This window comes from Rhinolophus hipposideros (assembly GCF_964194185.1).
Source record: "Rhinolophus hipposideros genome assembly, chromosome: 18".
Classification (NCBI taxonomy): Eukaryota; Metazoa; Chordata; class Mammalia; order Chiroptera; family Rhinolophidae; genus Rhinolophus; species Rhinolophus hipposideros.
Window position 1 is genome coordinate 46,489,478 of NC_138064.1, and position 22,572 is coordinate 46,512,049.

The 22,572-nt window shown below is 39.1% G+C and overlaps 2 protein-coding genes across 3 annotated transcripts in view; one reads left to right on the forward strand and one right to left on the reverse strand.

Moving 5' to 3' along the window:
- CCDC146 (coiled-coil domain containing 146) overlaps positions 1 to 22,572 on the reverse strand; it is a 127,146-nt gene that overhangs the window by 70,821 nt on the left and 33,753 nt on the right. The gene's annotated exons all lie outside the window — the stretch shown is intronic.
- Positions 468 to 7,023, forward strand: FGL2 (fibrinogen like 2). Its single transcript, XM_081079618.1, has 2 exons — positions 468 to 1,427; positions 3,592 to 7,023. Exons 1-2 carry the CDS (start codon positions 815 to 817, stop codon positions 4,296 to 4,298), a joined length of 1,320 nt encoding a protein of 439 aa, XP_080935744.1. The 5' UTR covers positions 468 to 814; the 3' UTR covers positions 4,299 to 7,023.

The window sequence follows — 22,572 nt, forward strand, 5'->3', positions numbered from 1 at the left end:
CTGGATACAGAAGCCTCAGCACAGAGCCAGGAATATTTCCAAGATTTACACTTGTGTAAATCAGCTGTGGAAGACGACAATACAATCACAAAAATAGTAAAGGGCAAAGGAGGAGACTGTTGGTTTTGATCAGAAAGACACTGGTGTATTTTGTGTTTTAGTCATTTAATCATTTCAACTATATTATGTTACGGTCAATGGAATAGAAAGAGGCCCATTTTTCTCTACCACTTTTCTTCCCTTTTCGAAATAGTCCATGGCATGAGTCAGAAAGCAGCACTTTGTTATTAAAAAAAAAATGTAAGTACTTAAGATGTCACCTGAACATCCAACATGAAGAAAATACTGGATCCTGAATGCCCCATTGTTAAAAGGAAAAAGGGCCATTTCCATTTTTGTAACATTTTTGCTCTTCAGACAGTCTGGCTAACCAGCACTTAAGTCTTATCTTAAATTATTGTCCCAGTGGAGTTAAGTACAATTGAATGATTTACTTCAAGCATAATTATTTTGAAATCCAAGATTTTTCTTGTGCTTTATAAAATAAATGGTGAAAGTCAAACTTGTTCAGTATGTGCATCCGACCAACTAATAGGAATGCTGATGAGTATAATTTTGATGGAGAATAAGCAGCTTTCGGCAAAACGCGTTTGATGAGGACAAGCTCTCGTCTGAGTTTCTGAAACTTGTGATGCAAGTGCTCCCGTCCCGCCCTTTTCAGAGAACAGAAAGCCTGAGTCAGGCAGGCGGCTGCCGCTATTAAAACAGCTCCAGCCCTGCACACTTCCTTGCTGGGGTGAGCGCCGCAGCAAAGATGAAACCAGCGATCTGGTGTTGGCTGAGCTCAGCTGTCCTTGCTGCTTATGGTTGTTTGGTTGCAGCAAACAATGAAACAGAAGCAATGAAGGATGAACCGGCCAAGGACGTCTGCCCGGTGAGACTAGAGAGCAGAGGGAAATGCGAGGAGGGGGGCGAATGCCACTACCAGGTGAAACTGCCCCCGCTGACAGTTCAGCTCCCGAAGCAGTACGGCAGGATGGAGGAGGTGTTCAAAGAAGTCCAGAACCTCAAGGAAATCGTAAATAGCCTGAAGAAATGTTGCCACGACTGCAAACTGCAGGCTGATGACAACCGAGAGCCAGGCAGAAATGGACTGCTGTCACCTGGCACAGGAGCTCTGGGAGAGGCTGATGACAACAGAGTTAGAGAATTAGAGAGCGAGGTGAACAAGCTGTCCTCTGACCTAAGGAATACGAAAGAGGAGATCGACGTGCTTCAGGGTCGCCTGGAGAAGCTGAATCTTGTCAATATGAACAACATAGAAAATTATGTTGACAACAAAGTGGCAAATCTAACGTTTGTGGTTAACAATTTGGATGGCAAATGTTCGTCCAAGTGTCCCAGTCAAGAAGTACAGTCACATCCAGGTATGTATAATAACACTTTATCATTTGTTCATGGATGTGATGTAGCTGGACAATGTCTATAAACATTAACCTGGGCAAATAAATTCAATAAATGACAGATTAAATAAATCAATCCTTTTATTTATCAAGGTAGTACAGGAAAAACTAGTATCTTTACAAATGTGACCACAGAAATGATACAGGACCCTAATTACAAAAATCATAATTAGTTCTGTATCTATGAGAAAGCGCTTTCAACTTCAGAGATCGTTGCTGATGCCAGAGCTACACATAAACAGAAGTAGATAGATGGAGTCTCTTAATGTTTTAGGACATTTAACTTATTTATGTCTTCACTGAAGTGTTTGAAAACAATGAAGATAAGGCAGTGTTTGCGGTTGTGCTCTGTTCTTTGAAAGTCAGTTTCTTGCGGTCTGCTGACTGTTCTTCTCTTTTGGCAACAAGAGATCTTTGAAGATTTTAGCAAATAATCTGCAATTCATAATCCCAAATAGTCAGTGAAAATGGGAGATTTTATAGATGGAATAGAAGCAGTTATATGGTTTCATGTGTGTGCACAACTTTTTGCTTTAAGACCTAGGGGCACAAAAACATTTTAAGGGGAGTTTTGACATGCCACTAAGTGAAGGCATACATTCCTACTTCTTTCCCACTTTTACTTTAAACTAGAATTTAAACATGTAAAAGTAGAACCCATCCTCACCATCCAGATCACCTGAATTAACTGTACTAAGTATATGTTAAAGACAACAAACCTAACTGCCTATCTGCTGTGGCACTGGTTCCTCCAAGCACTGGATTTCCAACCGAGTTTCTGGGACCACTGCTGCTTTTGGTCTTATTACACTGTGGAAAGCCACCTCTGCATTAGGACCTCCACTTACCATGAGTGTGAGGTTGAAGGGATCTGGTGCCTGGGACAGGGATCACGGTCATTTGGAACAAGCACCTCGTGCATGCTCCATCCCCAAGAGAAGCTGCCAGGGAAGGTAGGTGGGGGTTCCAAGGACCACTGTTGCTAATACTCCTGGCAGCCCATGTCTGAAGGCCTCCTGCACCTTAGGTGACATCCTTGGGCACATATTAGATTCTATTGTCTATTTTTCTACTAAAAGTTTTGGGGAAATATCTGACTATTTTAAATTCTACATACATATGAATACATTTGTGTGTGTGTGTGCGCCTCAGAGTAGTTTATATTCAACTTACCTTACCTGGCAGAAATGTTTTATAAAAATGATCTGGGAGTAAATATCTGTATTTGATTCATACAGAACCATGTTAACTGATTAGCACACTTATCCTGAACACAATCACCTGTCATTTCTTTCGAGAAACCAAACATGTGAAATTTGGCTAAATGCTTTCCTGGATAATAAATTCGGAATAAGGATATCGGTATATTATTGAAAAAAATTTCTTTTTTACTTAAGCTTCTTTATTTAGTTGTCAAGCAAATAAAATAAATGTGAATGTATGATCAATGCTGTCCATTAGAATTTTAACACATCATCGGGAACATACCTATGAAACGTTTTGACGTGGGAGGCTATCAGCCCCTTTAGGTGAAAGGAAATAAAAGCCCATGCCTCATTTGTATGCATGGAATAGGAGAGTTGGAATCATCTGACTTTCAGGACCAAGGGATGAGGTGGTTGTAAGAACAAGCTGTGCAGCTGGCCAGATCTGAGTCCTGGCTCTGCCCATTCATGCTTCTCTGAACTTGAGCAAGCCACTGATCCTCTTTGAGCCTAAATATTCTTACCAGCAGATTGGCAATAATATCGACATCATAAGGTTCATGTGCAGATTAAGTGTGAAAATGTTATCCAGCCTTTGGCAGAATGCCTAGAACATGTGGCTAAATATTACTAAATTACTAAAATTATTATTTATATTTACTCTTTTTGTTCTTTGTTGTCAATGCTGTCAATATTATTACCAACTCAGAGTATGTTGGAGAGCTTGTCTGCTTTGTAACACCAGGTTCTTGTTCTGAGGTCTTAATAAACATTTGCTAAACGTGTTCAAGTAAGTTTAGCAGAGCGAGGAGTAGTTGTCATCACTGATGGGATTGTCAGACTGCTTCTGAACATACAAAGAATTCTTCAGATGCGTAGCATATGTTAATAAAACCCAATGCTTTCTTTTCTTCCCCCTGCAGTTCAACAGCTACTATACAAAGATTGCTCTGAGTACTACACAATTGGCAAAAGAAGCAGTGAGACCTACAGAGTCACACCGGATCCCAAAAACAGTAGCTTCGAAGTTTACTGTGACATGGAGACCATGGGCGGAGGCTGGACAGTGCTGCAGGCGCGTCTTGATGGAAGCACCAACTTCACCAAAACATGGCAAGACTACAAAAGAGGCTTTGGAAACCTCAGAAGAGAATTTTGGCTGGGGAATGATAAAATTCATCTTCTGACCAAGAGTAAGGAAATGATCCTAAGAATAGATCTGGAAGACTTTAACGGTGTCAAACTCTATGCCTTGTATGATCAGTTTTATGTGGCCAATGAGTTTCTCAAATACCGTTTACACGTTGGGAACTATAACGGCACAGCTGGAGATGCCTTACGTTTCAGTAAACACTACAACCATGACATGAAGTTTTTCACCACCCCAGATAAAGACAATGATCGATATCCCTCTGGGAATTGTGGGCTCTACTACAGTTCAGGCTGGTGGTTTGATGCATGTCTTTCTGCAAACTTAAATGGCAAATATTATCACCAAAAATACAGAGGTGTCCGTAATGGGATTTTCTGGGGCACCTGGCCTGGTATGAGTGAGGCACAGCCTGGTGGCTACAAGTCCTCCTTCAAAAAGGCCAAAATGATGATCAGACCAAAGCACTTTAAGCCATAAATCACTAATGTTCATTCCTCTGTGTATTCATTACCTAATAGGGCAATTAATTCCTTCAGTACTTTGGAATATATTTTGTACTCCTTTTCCACGGCTAAAAATTTATCTCTGAGCAGTGGGTTCTTATGAGACACAGCATTTGAAATAAAGCGGAAAAATATACATTTTAAAGGAGTGTTCTGTTACTGTTATGCTGTTTTACAAATGAGTACTTGCAAGCAATTGAGAAGATTGAGAATTACACATTAAATTTACAATCCTCTTAATTTCTATTAATTGAAAGTTTTTTATTACTTGCTGTAATTTAAAAATAATTGTTTAATCAGCAGGCTAGATTTTACATAAGCAATTTGTATTTTGGCTGTGACAAACACTTCTGAATATATATCACGCTTTGGGGGCTGCACACAATTATTTGGGTGTTTTTTGTTTGTTTGTTTGTTTGGTCTATAAATACCCTAATCCTCATTCTGAGATAAACTTATTCAATTTATAGCTTTCACTTTGGGCCAGGAAGAGCCTATAGCATTTTAGTTCCCAGTCAAAGGGAAATATATATATAATTAAATCTGTTCATGTACCATTCAAGAAATGTAAAATGTTTGTCATTTAAAATGTGTTAGCATAACGTCACTCCTAAAAGCATTCAGAAAATTAATTTAACCCTAAAGACCATGGTTTAAAGGTAATTCATTCACAGTTTATAACTCTTTCGATGTTTGCTGGTGAAAACTGCTTTAACATAAAAATTATCTTCCTTTGTTCGGTATGCCCGGTACTTTTTAATTTAAGATTTCTCACTACTGTGCGAGACTACTGGTAGGCTTTCTTGTGGAGTAGGTGTGGGTAGGGAATGAACGAAGCATTTATTTATATTCTATAATACTCTGAAGGCCTGTGTTATATCCAAAGCAATAGCAGCTTTAAAGCTAAGTTTTATAGGACAAATAGATAAATCTATTTGTAAAAAGCATATGAATTTTGAAATATATAGAATAGTAGTTCAAATATTATATATTTTAACTCTAACTGATGTACTGCTTATTTTGCTATCAGAAAATGCAAATATAGGTGTTTATTTTTTTAACCAAACAAAAGTACTTGGACCTTTTATAATGCATCAATTAATTCTGGAATGCAAGTATCATAGTCAAAAGATTTGTGTTAAATGTCATCATTTAAGAAAGGGATCATTTCAGGGAGAACAGCAGTATTCTGCTGCATATCTGAAAATGCTCTAGCATAAAATTTGAAATAATATACCATACTGTATGTGAATCATAGGCACTCATTCAGCCTTTAATTTATAGTGTCTGTTTCCACTACAGTAACCAAGTTTTCAAAATATATTCACAAGTGCATGTTTAGTCATTATTTGAAAATAACGTAGCTGTAGGTAAAAAGTTGATTTTTCAAATATTGCCCTTTATAGGAAACTCTAACAAAAAAGAAGCAAAATATTCTTTAAAAAGTATATAACGTGAAAATTCCAGGTAAATATAATGAAAGGTATTATGAATACTTTAAAAATGTTAAAGAGAAATGCAAATAGTTAATTAAGTGATGACCAAAATGTAAAATATCATCGTAGATTTCAAAGGCTGCATATCTAGCCAATAGGACACCAAATGTTAATGTAACTGATTTACTTTTCATTTCTCTCTTTTTTTCTTTTTTTAAAGACTAAGACCATTTTCATATTATACAATGTATTTATTATAGATAAGGGCATTTTCATTTACTCTCTATAATTATTAACATAGGTATAAGTTTAAGAACATTTCTATGATCAAAAATGGACTCCTCACAGAATGTGGTTCTAAAGAAAAATAGCTCATATAGTGAGTGTCCACTGATTTAATAGGAAATAGGTATCATTGCAGGAGAATTTGGCATATAATTCATTAATCTATATAAATACTCAAAAGCTTGTCTTTCTATCTTTCCACCTTATTTCAAAGGATCACAATTTTATTTTCTATTATGCTTTTATAGCACTTTTCTAATAAAAAATTCTGTAACATAGAAATTCTTTTATGAAATAATTTCATGTCACTTGTTATTAAATATATTTTAGACTTTTATAATCTTTAACACGTTGATGGAAATAGATTATATTTAAGAGTCTTTTACCATAAGATAACTACTTACTAATATATGCTAATGTTCATAAATGTGGATTTACTATTAACAAATATATTATTTTAGTCTTGTCTTGGTTCCATTTTAATGGTCAATATTTGTTATCTTAATAAAGACTTTATTTTTGAGCTTTATCTTTCTTTGAAAATGTTGACTAAAACTGGGTCCTTAAAAATTCTAAGTGGAACTGATTCACTCAACTTTGAGAAAAAAATATCAAATTTTTCTTATAAGTAGTGATGCTCGAAATGAATCTGTTTAATAAACAAAGAGCTTAAATATACAACGCATAAAAATATTCTAGTAACAAAATTTGCTGTTCCTTATTTTTGACTGGCTATCCAGACAAGGGTTTTAATGGTAAAAGTGATGGCTAATGTCATCATGATAAGATCTTGTTTATAATTCTTATTTTCCTTTATGTATAAATAAGTTTGTTTCCTGACTTTTAAAAACCCTGTAAAATAAAAGATTTAATCTTCACATCTATTTATTTCTTCAATGTGGAAACATTAATTATTGTCTGTGAAATAATATTTATATTACTCCTGTCTGAAAAGTTGTATAATGTTTACCTGACCTTTGACTCTTTGAAGATTTTAATGAGTACTGTTTCATTAACAGGAAGACAGAGGCAAACACAGGGATACCATTATCTTATTTCCTCTATTTGAATACTGTTAACATATCTGAAATACGCAAGTTTCAGTTTCATTTTGCGCCATTCAACTCAATCGCCTATTTTTCCATCATTAAGGTTGCTGCTCTGGTTCAGACCCCATCATCTCCTCAGGATAATGCAAATGCTTCCTAGTAGTAAAACTGTGCTCCAGGTTCAATCTATTCCAATTTATCCTCTGTATCACTGCCAGAGGGATTATTCAAAAATACAATTCGGATCATTTTGTTGTCCTTAAAACCTTTCATTTTGACAACCCCTCATTTCCTATCTGGTAAAATCCAGCAAATAAGCCCCTTTGTGAACTGGTTTCTGCCTACCCTTTCAATGTCCTTCTCTACCACTACTCACACTCCCAACCCACTGAATGCCTTGTTGTCGAACAAACCATGTTCTTTCATTACTTGGTGTGTACTGTTCCCTTGGTTTAGATTGGATGCCATCTTCAACCCACGCTGAGTTTTGTCTTCTCACTCATGATTGAAGGAGGGACTCAAGAGCCAGACTTGCTAGGTTTGAATTTTAACTCCACCACATTTTCAAGTTGTGTGATCATGGGCAGAGTCACTTAATCTCACTGTTCTTTTTTCCCTTCAATTATAAAATAGAGATAACAAGAGAATTTCCCTGTTAGAGTTAATGAGAGGATTAAATGTGATAACGTATGTAAAGTACCTAGAACATATACTCATATGTATATATCATCATCATCATCATAATCATTATTATCATCAAAAATAGTTATCTCTTATGGGCAGTCCTCTCTGATGACATCAGGAGGAATTTGGTACTATGGGGACAGAGCCAGGAGTGCAGTTTCCAGCCTCTTGGCCTCACATGGAAAGGTGCTCACTCGGGTAGTAAATGGCCATCAACTGTGATTGGATGGCCATCAGCTGTGGCTAGTTGGCCGTCAGCTGTAACCAGTTAGCCACTGGCCACGAATACAACTGTTGTGGCTACGAAGCAGAAAATGAGGGCTTGCAAGAAGATGGTGGCTGAGCTAGCAAGCACGGATTGCAGAGAGGTGGATGCCGCCAGCGAGAATATAGTGGTATGACTCCCCTATCTCTGGCTCCGTGGGTGTTCCTTTTTGGCCTCACTGTGTCGTGCATTCTTATGTGGGGAGCGGGACCAGAGACCCTGCGTGACTCCCCGCATGACACATGGTCCGGTGAGCAGGGTACGGTACCGGCCAAAGCTCTCTGAAGGGCGGTGGAGCAGTTTGTGCGTATGAACACTCAGTCTCAGGAAGACCAGGAGGAGCAGCTGCCAGAGAGCTGGACCCCCGTGGAGGGGTGGAAAGATGTGGATGGTTCCCCAACCAGCAGAGGCCGGAGAAAGCGAAGGTCGTTGCCGCCCTGTGGGCTGGGAACTGCTTGCTGAGGCAGCCCGGATGCAGACTTGTAGTCCCAGGAGGAAACGCTTGCTGAGTCCTCTGTGGGAGATGAGGGTGAGGTCAATGTCGTCCCTCACCCCCAGGACAGCCCTGGCGAATGACTATGGACTATGGGGAATTGCCTTCTATCCCTGATTTAATGGACAGCTTGACTGTTTGGGAACATACCACCATGTAGTGGGACTGGCGGATGTTTGCTTTTGTGTATTGACTGACCGCCATCGGGAATATGTAAGCACCTTGACTGTGAGCTGCTGTTGTTCCAGCACGGTACCCTGAGAGGCCCAGGAGAGTGTCAGTGCCCTGAGAGCCCTGGCCGAGTCCAGGAAGCCTGGCCGTGCCCAGAAGGACTGGTGGTGCCCTGAGAAACCCTGGCTGTGTCCAGAGAGCCTGGCTGTGTCTAGGATATTGCATTTACCTCCAGGCACAGGGGCCCTCGCAGAAGATGCTTGTTGCGTAGATTGTGAGGCGAGACCCTGTAGGGGTAGAGTGTGGGGACAGAGCCAGGAGTGCAGTTTCCAGGCTCTCGGCCTCATGTGGAAAGGTGCTCACTCAGGTAGTAAATGGCCATCAACTGTGATTGGATGGCCATCAGCTGTGGCTAGTTGGCCGTCAGCTGTAACCAGTGAGCCACTGGCCACGAATACAACTGTTGTGGCTACTAGAAGAAAATGGGGCTAGCAAGAAGATGGTGGCTGAACTAGCAAAAGCGGATTGCAGAGAGGCGGATGCCGCCAACGAGAATATAGTGGTATGACTCCCCTATCTATGGCTCCATGGGTGTTCCTTTTTGGCCCTACCATATCCTATGCTCTTGTGTGGGGAGCGGGAGCTGACACCCTGCAGGCCGCACTGCACGACAAATGGCGCAGCAAGGAGTGTCTCCTGCATGACAGGTACCTCTCTTCTTTGGTTCTATATATTCCTTATTATACATTACATTATTCAACAATTGTCTGGGTTCTACCCTGAAATCAATCTGTTTGTCTAAGATGTAAAGGATATTTGAGTCAGGAATGTTGTTTCTCACAGTGGTTCATGCATATATTACCATAGAGGAAGGGCTGTAGTCTAAAGAAGCCAGAGTTATAGTAGTTGGGGAAAGAGTAGATACTGTTGAATCAGAGGATTTGGGAGACAGTAAATACAGGTGAGAAGTGACTTAAGCCAGGGGAGATACGGCAAGATGAGATCACGTATATACTATAGGATTGGGCACATAACAATGGCAAACTTCTAGAAGGGGTACTGGGACATGCTTCTGGGTACATGCCACGCAGGAGAATATGGCTGTACTGGGCTGGACAGTAATTGTTCTACCTGAGTTCCTAAAGAAAAAAGTATTTTTCATACTTCTTTACTGTATTGTAATTTTGAAATTAATTTTAATCATAAAAAATCCACAAACGCTTTAATTTCTTAAGATTACAGATTAAAGACCCTTTGCAAACCACCTTCACTTTCAGTCTCCTCCCTCTCCTCAGAGGTAACAGGCAGAGTTGGATGAATACAAACTGTAATCTCATTTTGTGAGTTGCCAAGTTGCAACGTCTAGTGATACATAGCTTTGCCAGGTTGTTTTTGTTTATTGATGGGGAAGAGTTGGAATTGAGAATAGAAATGAGGGAAACTCAGAAGCCCCACCCCCCCCGAAATTCCAAATGTGACTGAGCCTCCCTTGCTCCTTGAAGTGGTCCCTAAGGCTCTGTTGCTTTTTCTCCTGAGGGAGCAACTTTAATTCTCCTCTAGGCTCTTTCATGCCACTCCTCACCATCTCCAGATCTGTAACCAGGACGTGCCCTGATGTCAATTGTAAAGTCAGATCATAAGAGAAGGTTTACATGACTTTGCTCCTTTCATCAGCAGAAAACTGGGGAATACATGTGGAGATAGATTTTGTGGTCGCTTGACTAAGAAAGAAAAACAGAATTTCATATGTGACTGAAATCATTGATACAAGTATATTTACCAAAAATTCTGAATTCAGTGAGCTAACGTGAGCAGATGTGTTTGGTTCTAATAGTTTGCTATCAGACTAATTAACACAAACCCAGATTCAACAGCAGCTCAAGCTAACTAAAGTTGAGAAGCCAGAAATGTGTCGGAACTAAAAGACTTATGGAGATAGAAATGTCGGAGTGCATTTAGCTGTAATTTATTCAAAAAGTACTTATTGAACATTTACCATGTGCTGGCAGTCTTGAAGGAAGACAAAGATACATCAGCGACCCAAACAGACAGAAAAAAACAAATAAACAAACAAAAAATACCCTGTACTTGGGGAGTTTATATTTCATCAGAGGAGATGAATAAACAATACATGATAAATGTCATAAAAATTCCGCAGGGTAAGGGAGAGAAGGGGTATCAGAGAAGGTGTTATTTTATATAGGTGGGCTGGGGAGACCTCTCTGAGGAGGTGCCATTTGAACAAAGACTAAAAGATAGGAGAGAGCAAGACAGGCAGGTATCTGGGAAAAGTGTGTTCCAAGAAAAGGCAGCATAAGGTGCAAAAGTGTTTGGCATGTTTTAGGGTCAGTAAGGAGGCTAGTGTAGGAAAAGCAGATAGCACAGAGTCGGGGTGGCTTAGGAGGAGAGATCAGAGAGAGTTTAGGGAATTGGGGTTAAGTAAGAGTGGAGGTGGGGCTGCCAGATCATCTGGACCTTGTCAGTCCTGGAGAGGATTTGTGTCTTACTCTGAGTAGGTAAGAGACATAGGATTTTGATCAGAGGAGGTACATGATCTCATCCCGTTTTAAAAGTACCCCTCTTGTTGAGTGTTGGAGACAAGACTGAAGCGTAAGTATCAGTTTGATGTTGTTAGCAATAATCTTGAAGAGAGATCATGAAGAGAGATCATGAAAGCACTACGGAAGTTGGAGGGAAGTGGATCTTTAAGCTGACAACATTTGCTGATCAACGAGCAGGGCGGGTGGTGAAAAGACCAGAGGCATCACCAAAACGACAGGATTTTAGCCTGAGCAGCTATGAAGAAGGGAGCTGCTGTTAACTGAGATGGGGGAGACTGCAGGGGGAGGCTGACTGGAATGTGGGGGGCGGGATCAGCAGCTTTGAACATGCTAAGTTCAAATATCTATAAGATATTCAAGTGGATGGCATTTGGACATTCAAGGAAGACATCTAGGGTTCAGAACTACATTTGAAAGTTGCTGGAATATAGATGGTAATGAATCCATGAGAATCTGTGAGATAACCTAGTAAACAGTGTACATGGAGCAAAGACATCCACAGAAAGAGTTGGAGATACAGAGGAACCATCACAGTTGTCCCACCCATCCACCCACCCTGTCACTATGTCATCTGAGAGGTCCCAGGACTGCTTCCTTATGGAGAGGGCAGAGATTTATTCCCACTGGAACAAATACTTTCTCTAGATTATTTTAGATTTGGACGTGCTTTTTCTTGTTCCTGCAAACAACTATTTTGTTGAGTTACGAGCTGTCTTAAAAACCATTATGATATCCTACAATAGTTTTCTACACATCACTGCTTTAGACTGAGGCAGTCACTCCACAGTGAAGGGAGGAGGCAATGACCTACCGTATCTTCTGGGGGACACCGCCTTTTGAGGCTGGAGTGCTGTCATGCAGGTTACGGAGTGTGAGAGTGAGTGTGTGTGTGTGTGTGTGTGTGTGTGTGTGTGTGTGAACACAGGCACGTAGCAAAAGAAATATGAACTAGGCTGCAGACCAAAAAACGGTCTTTGTTAACAGTGTGATGCCCACATTTGAGGAATCATGTATGGTCATTTTAAATCGTTAAGGTACCAGTTTACTACGATTATAAACCTTTAGTTAAACAGAGACTGTTTTTACCTTTATTTTAGAGATATTAATGATCTTCAATCTTGTTCTATTCATAAATATTTTCCAAAAATTATCCAAATTAGAGGTATCCTAAATCTTCCGTTTCTAATAGCTTTCCAAAATTTAACTCTGGGCTAGCTATACATGAAATCTGACTGGCAATGTTCACTAAGTGCGGAGGCCAGCTGCAGGTAGAAATGCGTGTAGGCCTTTTCCTATGGTTGGTTCTCCTTGTGGTACACACATACACACATGACACATGTACATATATGATACACATGCAAGCTAAAATGCTACGTGTAACACATACACTGTAACACACCAGGAAAATTGCCCATGGAAATAAAACAGATATACAGCTCTTACAGACAGTCAAAAGTCAAACAACAAAAACCACCATGGTCAATAGCTAGCTTATTTTAAGCAATGCTATATAAAATAGAATAAGACAAAACAGAACATTTATTTCTTTAAATCCCCTAGAACAGTTCTATGCTGTTAATGCTACTATTATTTCTTGAATGGTTCCTTCTTTACTGCCTCTCCTCTCCTCCACACCCTCGTGGCATGGCTCCTTCTAATCTGCTCTTTCTACTTCTTGACAGCTTCTCTGTCAGGTCAGCAGCTTGCTGTCCCCAGGACCACATTCAATTCTGCCTCTGCTCTGTTTCTCACCTAAAGTCCTAGGGTGAACCAAAATTGAGACCGTAAGCCAGCTAACTTATGATCAGCATCTTCCCAGACATCACATGGTCTCTCAAAAAGATCTGAATTATTCTATTCGCCATTTTCAGAAGGAATCTACATGAAACATCTAAAAATATATGCTCTTTTTTTTAAAGAAAAAAAATCACATTTGAAAATAAACAGCCTTCTGTATTTTAGCCCTTTAAAATAACTATTACATTTATATTTATTATTTTAATCCAATAAATATTTATCACTTGCCTACTATGTGCATAGCATGGTGCTATAGGCTTATTAAAGTATTTTGCATAAGATATTTTCCAAATAATGACTCTCCAAACTTTCAAAATCTGAGTTTAATCTCTAGTATTCGAGATTTTCTCTGAGTAATTACAGATAATACTGTTTAAGATGAACTGCTTCTCTATTACAAAGGCCTCATACAAAGGTTCAGTATATTTGGGATCACACAGGATCTGAAAATTTGTTGAGCTTCTATCGCTGGAAATTGTTTTGTTTTTTTTTCACCCTCTACCAGAAACAAATAATGTGTGCTTTTGCTGTGCAAGTTTATATAAGAGGGGTCCACAAAACTAGTTGCTTACATTTATTTCCCATTCAGTAGTAATGCTAGTATATTTTTTTCAGTTAATCTAAGTAACCTGTTTTATTTTTTGTTTAGAGAGTCTTGCTTCTACATACTAATAATGATAAGCAGCTGTCACTTGCTGAGTGCCAGCCACGTGCCAACCAGCTTCTGAGGAGCATTTGCAGTGTTATCTCTGCTGAGATTAACGCTGCATAATGTTTCACACTCACTAAAGTCTTCCCTGAAAAAAAACCAAGCAAACCTCTGTTATCTCTGTTTATCATGTGTGGAGCATTATCCATTTTCAGCTCTCCTGGCTTTCTTGGTCTATTTGTCATGAAGTGGACTAATTTTCCATGATAAATTACCCACGGTAACTCCACGGTGAAGCATACACACGCAAATCTCAGTATCACCCCTGCTCTGACTTTCTGTGTAAATCTGTTAGGTGATTCCAATGAAATCTTAGCATAAGGTGAAACATCTCTCTTTTTGTATCTTATCAAAACAACTACATAATATTCTGTTGATTGGTGATATTTCAAAAATTAATGTAGTTTCCAAGTGTGTTAATGTCCCTACTTAACCTAGTGGTTAAAATTTATTTTCTTCCTGCCGCTAAGTCAGAATTTATTAACAACTCTGACAGAAAAGGCAAACAAGTTTCCCTGCTGTCCAAAACACTATTTTACTTCCATGGTTACATGGCAGAACTAACTGATGAAAACATTTTGCTGAAGTTCAAAGCACTTTGCAAGTTCTTTGGAAGTCGAAGGATTTCTTGTGTAAACACCAAAGTTCTTATCTTCACTTGTTACATAAAACGATTCTTTGAAAATGTGAATGTCATTTACAAATGAATGTTGTTGGTGAAGGTGACTTTTTTATTTCTATCTTATATCAAGTAAAATTTTTGTCTTTGTCTGATAAGTCAACAATTAGAAATCTAGAGAAGCTCTGGTATCGTGGATAGTTATGGAAGTTGGACAGGAAGATTGATATTTTTATGATGAATATAATGTTGGTATTTAACATGCTGAACTGCTAGAGTAGGGGTTCTCACACTGTGTCCTCAGCAACCCTAAAGTTCTGCAGACATATTTCAAGAATATGGAAAAGCCAGGAGAATGTATGATGCACAAAACACTGTTCACCTAGAGTAGTTCTGCTTTTGTTTTATATCTTGGGGCTCCACCTTCAATTTCTGTTAAAGAAAAAGTTTTGTTTTGTTTTGTTTTCAAAAAACATTTGAAAATCACCACTTCATCCTTTGGAAATTCAGCCAGCAATCATAAAACTGGAATATATGCACGATGGTTCTAATTTGGTATGATATTTCTAACATTAAACATTTAAATATTGAGAGTTTAAGTGGATTTGATGTGGAAAATACATTCGGAAATGTGGAAGAAATTTCTCCTTTTTGAGTTTGCCTTGTAAAATAGTGATTCACTAGTGTGATTATTTTGATGGAGGGCTTTAGTGATTACTATGTACGCCATTCCTTTGAAAACGGCATGGCTACACGCACAACAGTGAGCTAACTAACAGTTTGCAAGGAATAGCAACAGGAATAGCATACTATCGGTTAGTTAAACAAACAGGAAAGAAAATAATAAGCGGTCTAAGGTAAGTACAAGCACAATGTAGGAAGGTTACAGAGACAGCAAGTGGAATTCTTCAAGTAAAAGGTGGGGTCTGAGCTGTACTTGAAAGATGGGTAGAATTTTGAAGCACAGAAATGTGGAGGAGTGCACTCCTGGGCTAGGTATAGGGTGAGCAAAGGCATCAGCAGGCTGGAAAATCAGGAGCTACGTAGGAAAACAGCAATACATCTAGTTTAGCTGGAGCGGAGGGTATGCGGCAGGGGACAGTAAGGAAAGGAAGAAAGGAATTGTGGATCAGACTAGAGTGGAGGGAGGCAACTGTAAGGTCGAAGAGGTGACATTTAATCCTTCTGGTAGAGCAGGGAAAATCAAACCTAAGTTTCTGCAATCTCCCTTGCCACATACTGAATGCTCAGTTTTGTGCCTAGGCCTGTGAAGTGATGATAGGCTGCTGGTGCGAAGGAAAACTGGAAGGAACAATGAAGATTGTTTTACAAAATAATGACATGGTCAAACATATCAAGAACGCGGATAGAAATACAGAGGGGTGAAAACAGCCTGGGGGCAGGAAAACAAGTTTCTGGAGGAGCTTTGAAAGAGGGGACCAAAGAGGTGTGGGAGAGGCATCTGCTGTGATGAGGAATTTTAGGAAGTTTTGTGGCCACTTCTGTGTATATATTAAAGGTACTTGAAAGCAGGATCTCAAAGATATGTATGTGTACACCATGTTCATAGTAGCATTATTATTAATAGCTTAGAGGTGAAAGTAACCCAAGTGTCCACTGACAGATGAATGTATTAAAAAAATGTAGCATATACATCTGACGGACTATTATTCAGCCTTAAAAAGGAAGGAAGTCCTACCAGAAGCTACAACATGTAGGAAACTTGAAGATGTTTTGCTAAGTAAGCCAGTCACAAAAAAGACAAATACTGTAAGATACCGCTTATATGACGTATCTAGAGCAGTTCAATTCATAAAACAGAAAGTAGAATGATGGTTGCCAGAGTCTGAGAGGAGGGGGAGTTAGGGAGCTGCTGTTTAATGGGGATAGAGTTTCAGTTTTGCAAGATGAGAGGTTCTGGATATTGGACGCACAACAATGTAAACATACTTAACAACACTGAACGATACACTTAAACATAGTTACGGTGGTATATTTTACGTGTGATACGTATATTTTTCCACAATTAAAATCTTTTAAAAGTGAGCAAACCCATTGATCCAGCAATCACACTATTAGAAATCTGTCCATTTGTTATGATTATTCCAGTGTGAAATGATGCATACATAAGGTTATTAACTCTCTCATTGTCAGAATAGCAAAAGATTGGGAATGACCAACATGTTTTATAACAGGGAATCGGTTAAAGTATGCTCCATGCTTTGAAATGTAATACTCTGTACAAACATTACAATATAATAATTATATATCTATGTGAAAAAAACCAAGTGTGTATATTATAATACCACTGGCTTATTTGTGCACAGACTTCTGTAAGGCTATAGAAGAGACTTAATAACGGTGTCCTGGGCAGGAGGGCTGTGGATTATGGGATGGGTTGGGAGGCTGGCTTACTTTCTACAGTATACTATTCTGTACCTTTTGAATTTTTGTACTATGCCATATTTTATATTAAAAAATAGTTCAAAAGAAAAAAAACTAACCTCATGGCTGAAAGAAACTTTATTACCTGGCTCTCTGATACTTTGTTCTTTAACTTCCTAGAAAGGCTTGTGTCTCATTACTTGACTACTGAGACCTTGATCTTGCTTGCCTAATGAAAATTATAACGATTGCCCCATTTTAGCCAAATTTGCAAGTATTCACTACTGTTGACTCATTTACTGATGTGACCTTCATAGCCAAATTCCCAATCCTATTCCCCTCTGCTTTATTCCCCAAAGAATCTACCCAACAGACAAGAGTACTCTCTCCCTGTCCACCTATATATAATAGATTTTAATTGAAAAAGGCACTATTTATTTTGATCCTTAAGCTTCCATTTTTAGTTCCTAATATACTCAAATACAGTTATGTGTCCTATAAGGATGTTTTGGTCAACAACGGACCGCATATATGATGGTGGTCCCATAAGATCATAGTGGAACTGAAAAATTCCTATTGCCTAGTGACTTTGTAGCCATTGTAATGTAGTACAACACATTACTGTTTTGTGACTGTCTCGGTCTATTCATAGTAATATTAACACTAGAAATACCTGGGGGACTCCCCTGGGCCCCAGTGAGTTTCCCACAGACATCTTCCCTTTCTAAACCACTGTTACAACTGGACTGACTCTGGTGGTTTATTATGATTGCAAGACACTGGTCAGCAACAACCATTAGGAAACTTTGAAGAAAAAAAAGTGTATTACTTACAGCCCCTGGAGCATATAAGGTATTCCAAGGGGCATAGAGTGAGGTCGTGGTAGAGAGAGAAAGAGTACATATAAGCTTGGGAGTCTGCTTTTATTGGGGTCCAGGTTGGGGGCCTAGGGTTTCTTTTGTGGGCTCACTTTTTATTGGTGAATTTAAAACAGAAGGACAGGAATTTAAACTGAGGGAAGAGAAAAAAAGGAGCCTAAATGGTCAGTTATTGAAATCAACCAAGATCTCTAATACAAAGGACCCTCCGCAGGGGGTGTGGCTCTTTGTCAGGAGTGTACCTGGCTGTGTGTTTATTTGAGATAGCCTTTGCTGGAGGGCATGCCTCAGCACCTCAAGCCAGACACTTGCATTACAAAAATAAAAGCCAATTGTCCGTGGTGATGCTAGTGTAAACAAACCTACTGAACCACCAGTCCTATAAAAGTAGAGCACCTACAATTAGAGTAGGAGGCCATACCACGTAGGCTTGTGTAAGCACACTCTAAGATGTTCACACCTTGAGGAAATCGCCTAATCACACATTGCTCAGAACCTATTCCTATCCCCGATGCTAATGGCACCTGACAGTAGTTCTGGGATTACTAAAGGTACTACATTTCACAAGATGCACGTAGTCTACTGAGAACCCTAAGCTTTCAAAAGTCAATTTACTCTTTCTCAAGGACTTTCTCAAAAGAGGAAACAATAGCATTAAGCATTTCTCCTAACACTTATTTTAAAAAACATCTGTTCACAGTGACTTTAAAAAAAACAGCATCCGATTTAGATGATGATTTTTAATATTTAATCAACGTGGTACAACAGTAGCTAAAGAGACAATGAAAAATAGAGGTAATTAAAACTTTGTTAAATATATAATTACAAATAAACACTCAGGAGTGAACACAAACACAAACTAGGTCCTCATTACATCAGCAAAGGACTTGAAAAAAAGAAAGGGAACTCAAAGAAAATTAACCACACAGGTAAAGGGACAGATGAGTTGCTGAGGGTAAACTACTTTGCAAAGTGGAACGTGGCTTGTATTCTTGTGATTCTACTACACATCTTTAATCTTTGTAAATAGATATGAACCATGTCAATACCCCAAATGTTTAAGTGCATTACAGGCATGTCCCAAGGTTTCCTTCCATACTGGAAAGACTTAAATCTCCACCTTACTGTCAGGGGGGAAAAATTATGAGAAAAATGGAATCTATCTGTATCGTTTAACAAATTATCAGTCTGTTTAAAGTTTCTTGACAGCCAAACAAAATTCTTGCAAGGTTGCCTGGATGTGTGAAGGAAAAGTGAAAACATGCCAACAATAGCAAGACTTGTAGAAAGATTTTAAAAAGAAATTTAGTAGTTATTTTTAGATGCATATCCTCTAAGTACAGCCATTAGTGAGGTGTGAGAACAAAGATAAGGACAGGGAGACTAAGGGAGAAATATTTAAGTATAGAGTTAAATATCATTTTTTCCCTTTAATATACAGTTTACTTAAAAAGTCAATTTGTAAAATCCTAAAATAGCAGTGTTTAGATAGCAGTGTTAGAAGTGTGAATGTCAAGTGAAGAAGGTCAAGTGCAACATGTACTAAGATAGGAGACAGGAGACTGGGTTCCATGCCTGGCTCTGCATCTGCCCAGCTGTGCAAGCCAGGGCAAGGTTTCATCTCTCAGAGCCTTAAAGATGGAAATGATGCTAGCTCACATTTCTATTCCTTATGGAATCATTGTGAAAATTAAATTATGTAATTGAAACCACATTGACTGTAAGCTTTTGGGGGTAGAGGTCTTATATTTTCATCTTTGTTACCAGTTAATTTATTACTTAATTCATGTATGAAAGAAATAGAAAACTTTTTCATTCTTTGAAAAATATTTTAAATTTCATTACGGATTATCTCAAGAAATTCATCAGTAACTCTATGGAAGGTCCAACTAGAAAATACAGGAAGTTTTAGCAGCATCAGAAAATCAGCATTTTCAGTAATTAATCTAAAATTCTTATGAAAAATTCCAAAATGTATTTAACCTGCTACCAGCCTTAAAAGAACAAAATGGATAAAAAATTAGAAAGTATCTTTTGAACATGTGAACATCCCAGTAAAAGAGACAATTTTAACAGTAGGAAATTAGTAAAGGATGCCAACATCTTTTTATAAATACGCAGTGGTAGACTGTGCTGTTAAATATACATCAGAAGCAGTCTGCAATCCTTTCAGAAAGCAATCCGAATACTATCAAGAAGCTGCTATGTCTGTATCTCTACCAGGGATTTCCCTGGTAAACTCAAGATCCACACAGTGGACATTCCCCTCTAACCAGTTGCTTCTTTTGAATTTCCTGTCATGTCTAGTACCATAATCCAGCCACTTTCTGAAATCAGAAATCCAAGCATCAATTTAGACTCTTTCCTCTCCCTCACTGCCACCCCATCACCAATTCATTCAGAGACTAAATCCAGTATCTTATAGTTCCTGAATATCTCTCCTATGTGTATTCTATCCCTTTTTCCATTGTCACAGCCTTGGTTCAGTCTCTTTTCGTATCTTATCTCGATCATTGAAGTGGCATTCTAATTGGTGATATGGCAGGAAAGGAAAAGAGACAAATTTAATAGATGTTTAAGAGAGAACCAACTGACAGAATATAGGTAGAGAATCAGGTTCGGGAGAATAATGAATTTAGTTCTGAGCATGTTTAGCTTGAAGTAACTTGCGGTCATCCAGGTGAAGATATTCCAAGTATGTGCATGTGTGGGTGTGGGCAAAGCTGAAGGATAAAAAGTAGGTTCATAGTGGATGCCACGGATATGAACGAAATATCTCCTCTCATGTCCTATAGTCTCCAAAAAGCTTTTTCCAGATCATCTTATCCCACAGTGAAAAGATTAATTCAAGAGATATTTAAACTCTCAACTGACAGAAAGAACACAGGAGGAGAATTAGGATTGAGAGAATGATGAATTCAGTTCTAAGCATGTTGGTTATAGCTATATGTACAAATCCACTGAGCTGCATACTGAATACTTGTGAGCTTTACTGTATATACATTAAACCATAACAAAAAATTTTAAATAAAAATTAAATAGAGGAAGACCAAATTTCCACGGGACAAGAAAAGTCTGTGGAGTGCCAGGCCTCATAGTTAGGCAGCAATGGCAGAGCTGGGGAGCATTAACTCACACAGTCCACTGATGGGAATTGTGTGGCTTAGTTCCCAAGAATCACTTTGAACATTCATCCCAAAGTGTAAGTTACCACAGTGTAGTTCCTGCCCTGTTAGGTCTTACTGCTTAATGTGATTATCGTGTCAGTGGGGAATCCTAAATTTTCTATCAGCAATATTTTGCGATCAGAAGATATTCAATAAATATCTGCTAATGACCTTAGTGCTAAGTGACAGGTACAACCTACAAATGCTCTAAGAGTTGAGAGGTTGAGGAAACCACTGTGAGCTGGCTGCTCAAGCAAAGTTTCTCAAAGGAAAATTGAGCTAGACTCTAAAAGGTTAGGAACAGATACAGGGTTTGTAAAGTGTGGCCTATACAAATATTTTCCGTGACTTTTTAAATGGCACAGTCTTTCAAGAGGCAATGTGACTAGGAAATCTATGGATATCCATGACCTTGCATTATGCTTTATGACTATATGCAGTTTCCTAATTATCTAATATGTGAGAATTGGTAAGGGAGCAACATAAGCAGAAGATCAGGGGTCGAAGTGAATTATTAGATTGCAAAAATAGTTTTGGCACAAATTACAGAGTGCCATGCATGCCATACTGAACATATTCTGTAGGCAATATTACATTAGAGCATGACATTTATGTTTTGCAACTCATTAGTACTGGGCCAATTGTGAGACTAGCATTAATAACAATAAATGCTAAAAGCAGCTTCTGGTTCATTCAATGTGATGTCAAACATGTGGACCTTTTCAAGTAGATTTTTATGGCTTTCTTTCAGTTGCCATCTGACCCTTGCTATTCTACAAATACAGCTTCTGTTTATACAACCGAAAGGGGATAGCTTATATAAAGTAGGTTAAAATTTTTTGTAAGATCAAAAATCTTAGAGGAATGTTAAAAGAATTTAAACAACAAAAGGAGGGGTCAAAATGGTGGAGTAGAGAGATGCTGTGCTGGGCTCCTCCTATGACCATAGTAAAAGTAAAACTAAATTATAGAATAATCAATGCAGAACCATTTGAAATCTAGCTAAATAGAAATCTTACAACTAAGGCTATAAAGAGGGAGACATGTCGAGGTTGGGAGGGGGGATAGAGACACAAAATGGGTCAGCTCCACACCTGTGTGTTGCAGTTGAGAATCAGGAGGGATGGCTTGGCTGTGGAGGTCCCCCCGGGAGGAGTGAGGGACTCCAGATGGACACTGGGCTCTCCAGCCTGGAGTACCAGTGGAGGGAAGAGGAGCTTCCACAACATCTGGCTGTGAATAACAGTGGGGATTCTGACCATCTGGGTGAGACAGAAGCATGCTGGAAACCCAGAGGCCCTCTTAAAGAACCCATTCACAGACTCACTTGCCTACCGGTACTCACCCTGGACAATTTGGGAGGCACCAGAGACGTACAGGGAGAGACTGAGTTGTGTGGCCTCAGGGAGAGGACTGGAGGGACAATTACCATTTTCCCTGTGTCAAATCCTCCCCCTGTGTAGCCAGCAGGCAGGTACCATCTTTCCTGTGTTGAGTCCTTCCCCCTCATGGCCAAATCTGAATCTGCATTAACCTGGTGAACACCGCTCGCCCTACCCTGGTGGTTCCCTGAGATCCTGCCTCACCTAACTTGCGTACCACATGAAGCTCTAGCAGCGGCTGAGCCTTATGCTCAGCCATAGGTGACAGCAGGCCTCAAAGTGCCCTGGACATTTTGCAGAGCTACCCCAGGCCCAGTGGCAGCTGCCCTTGGTTCACAGCATGGCCTCTCCCACATGCCTACAGTTC

What these genes read in the sequence shown, in the direction of transcription:
- FGL2 (XM_081079618.1), top strand. Translation starts at nt 815, where the DNA reads ATGAAACCAGCGATCTGGTGTTGGCTGAGCTCAGCTGTCCTTGCTGCT. An exon ending in AGAAGTACAGTCACATCCAG is followed by an intron (nt 1,428 to 3,591) that starts GTATGTATAATA and finishes TTCCCCCTGCAG; the next exon opens with TTCAACAGCTACTATACAAA.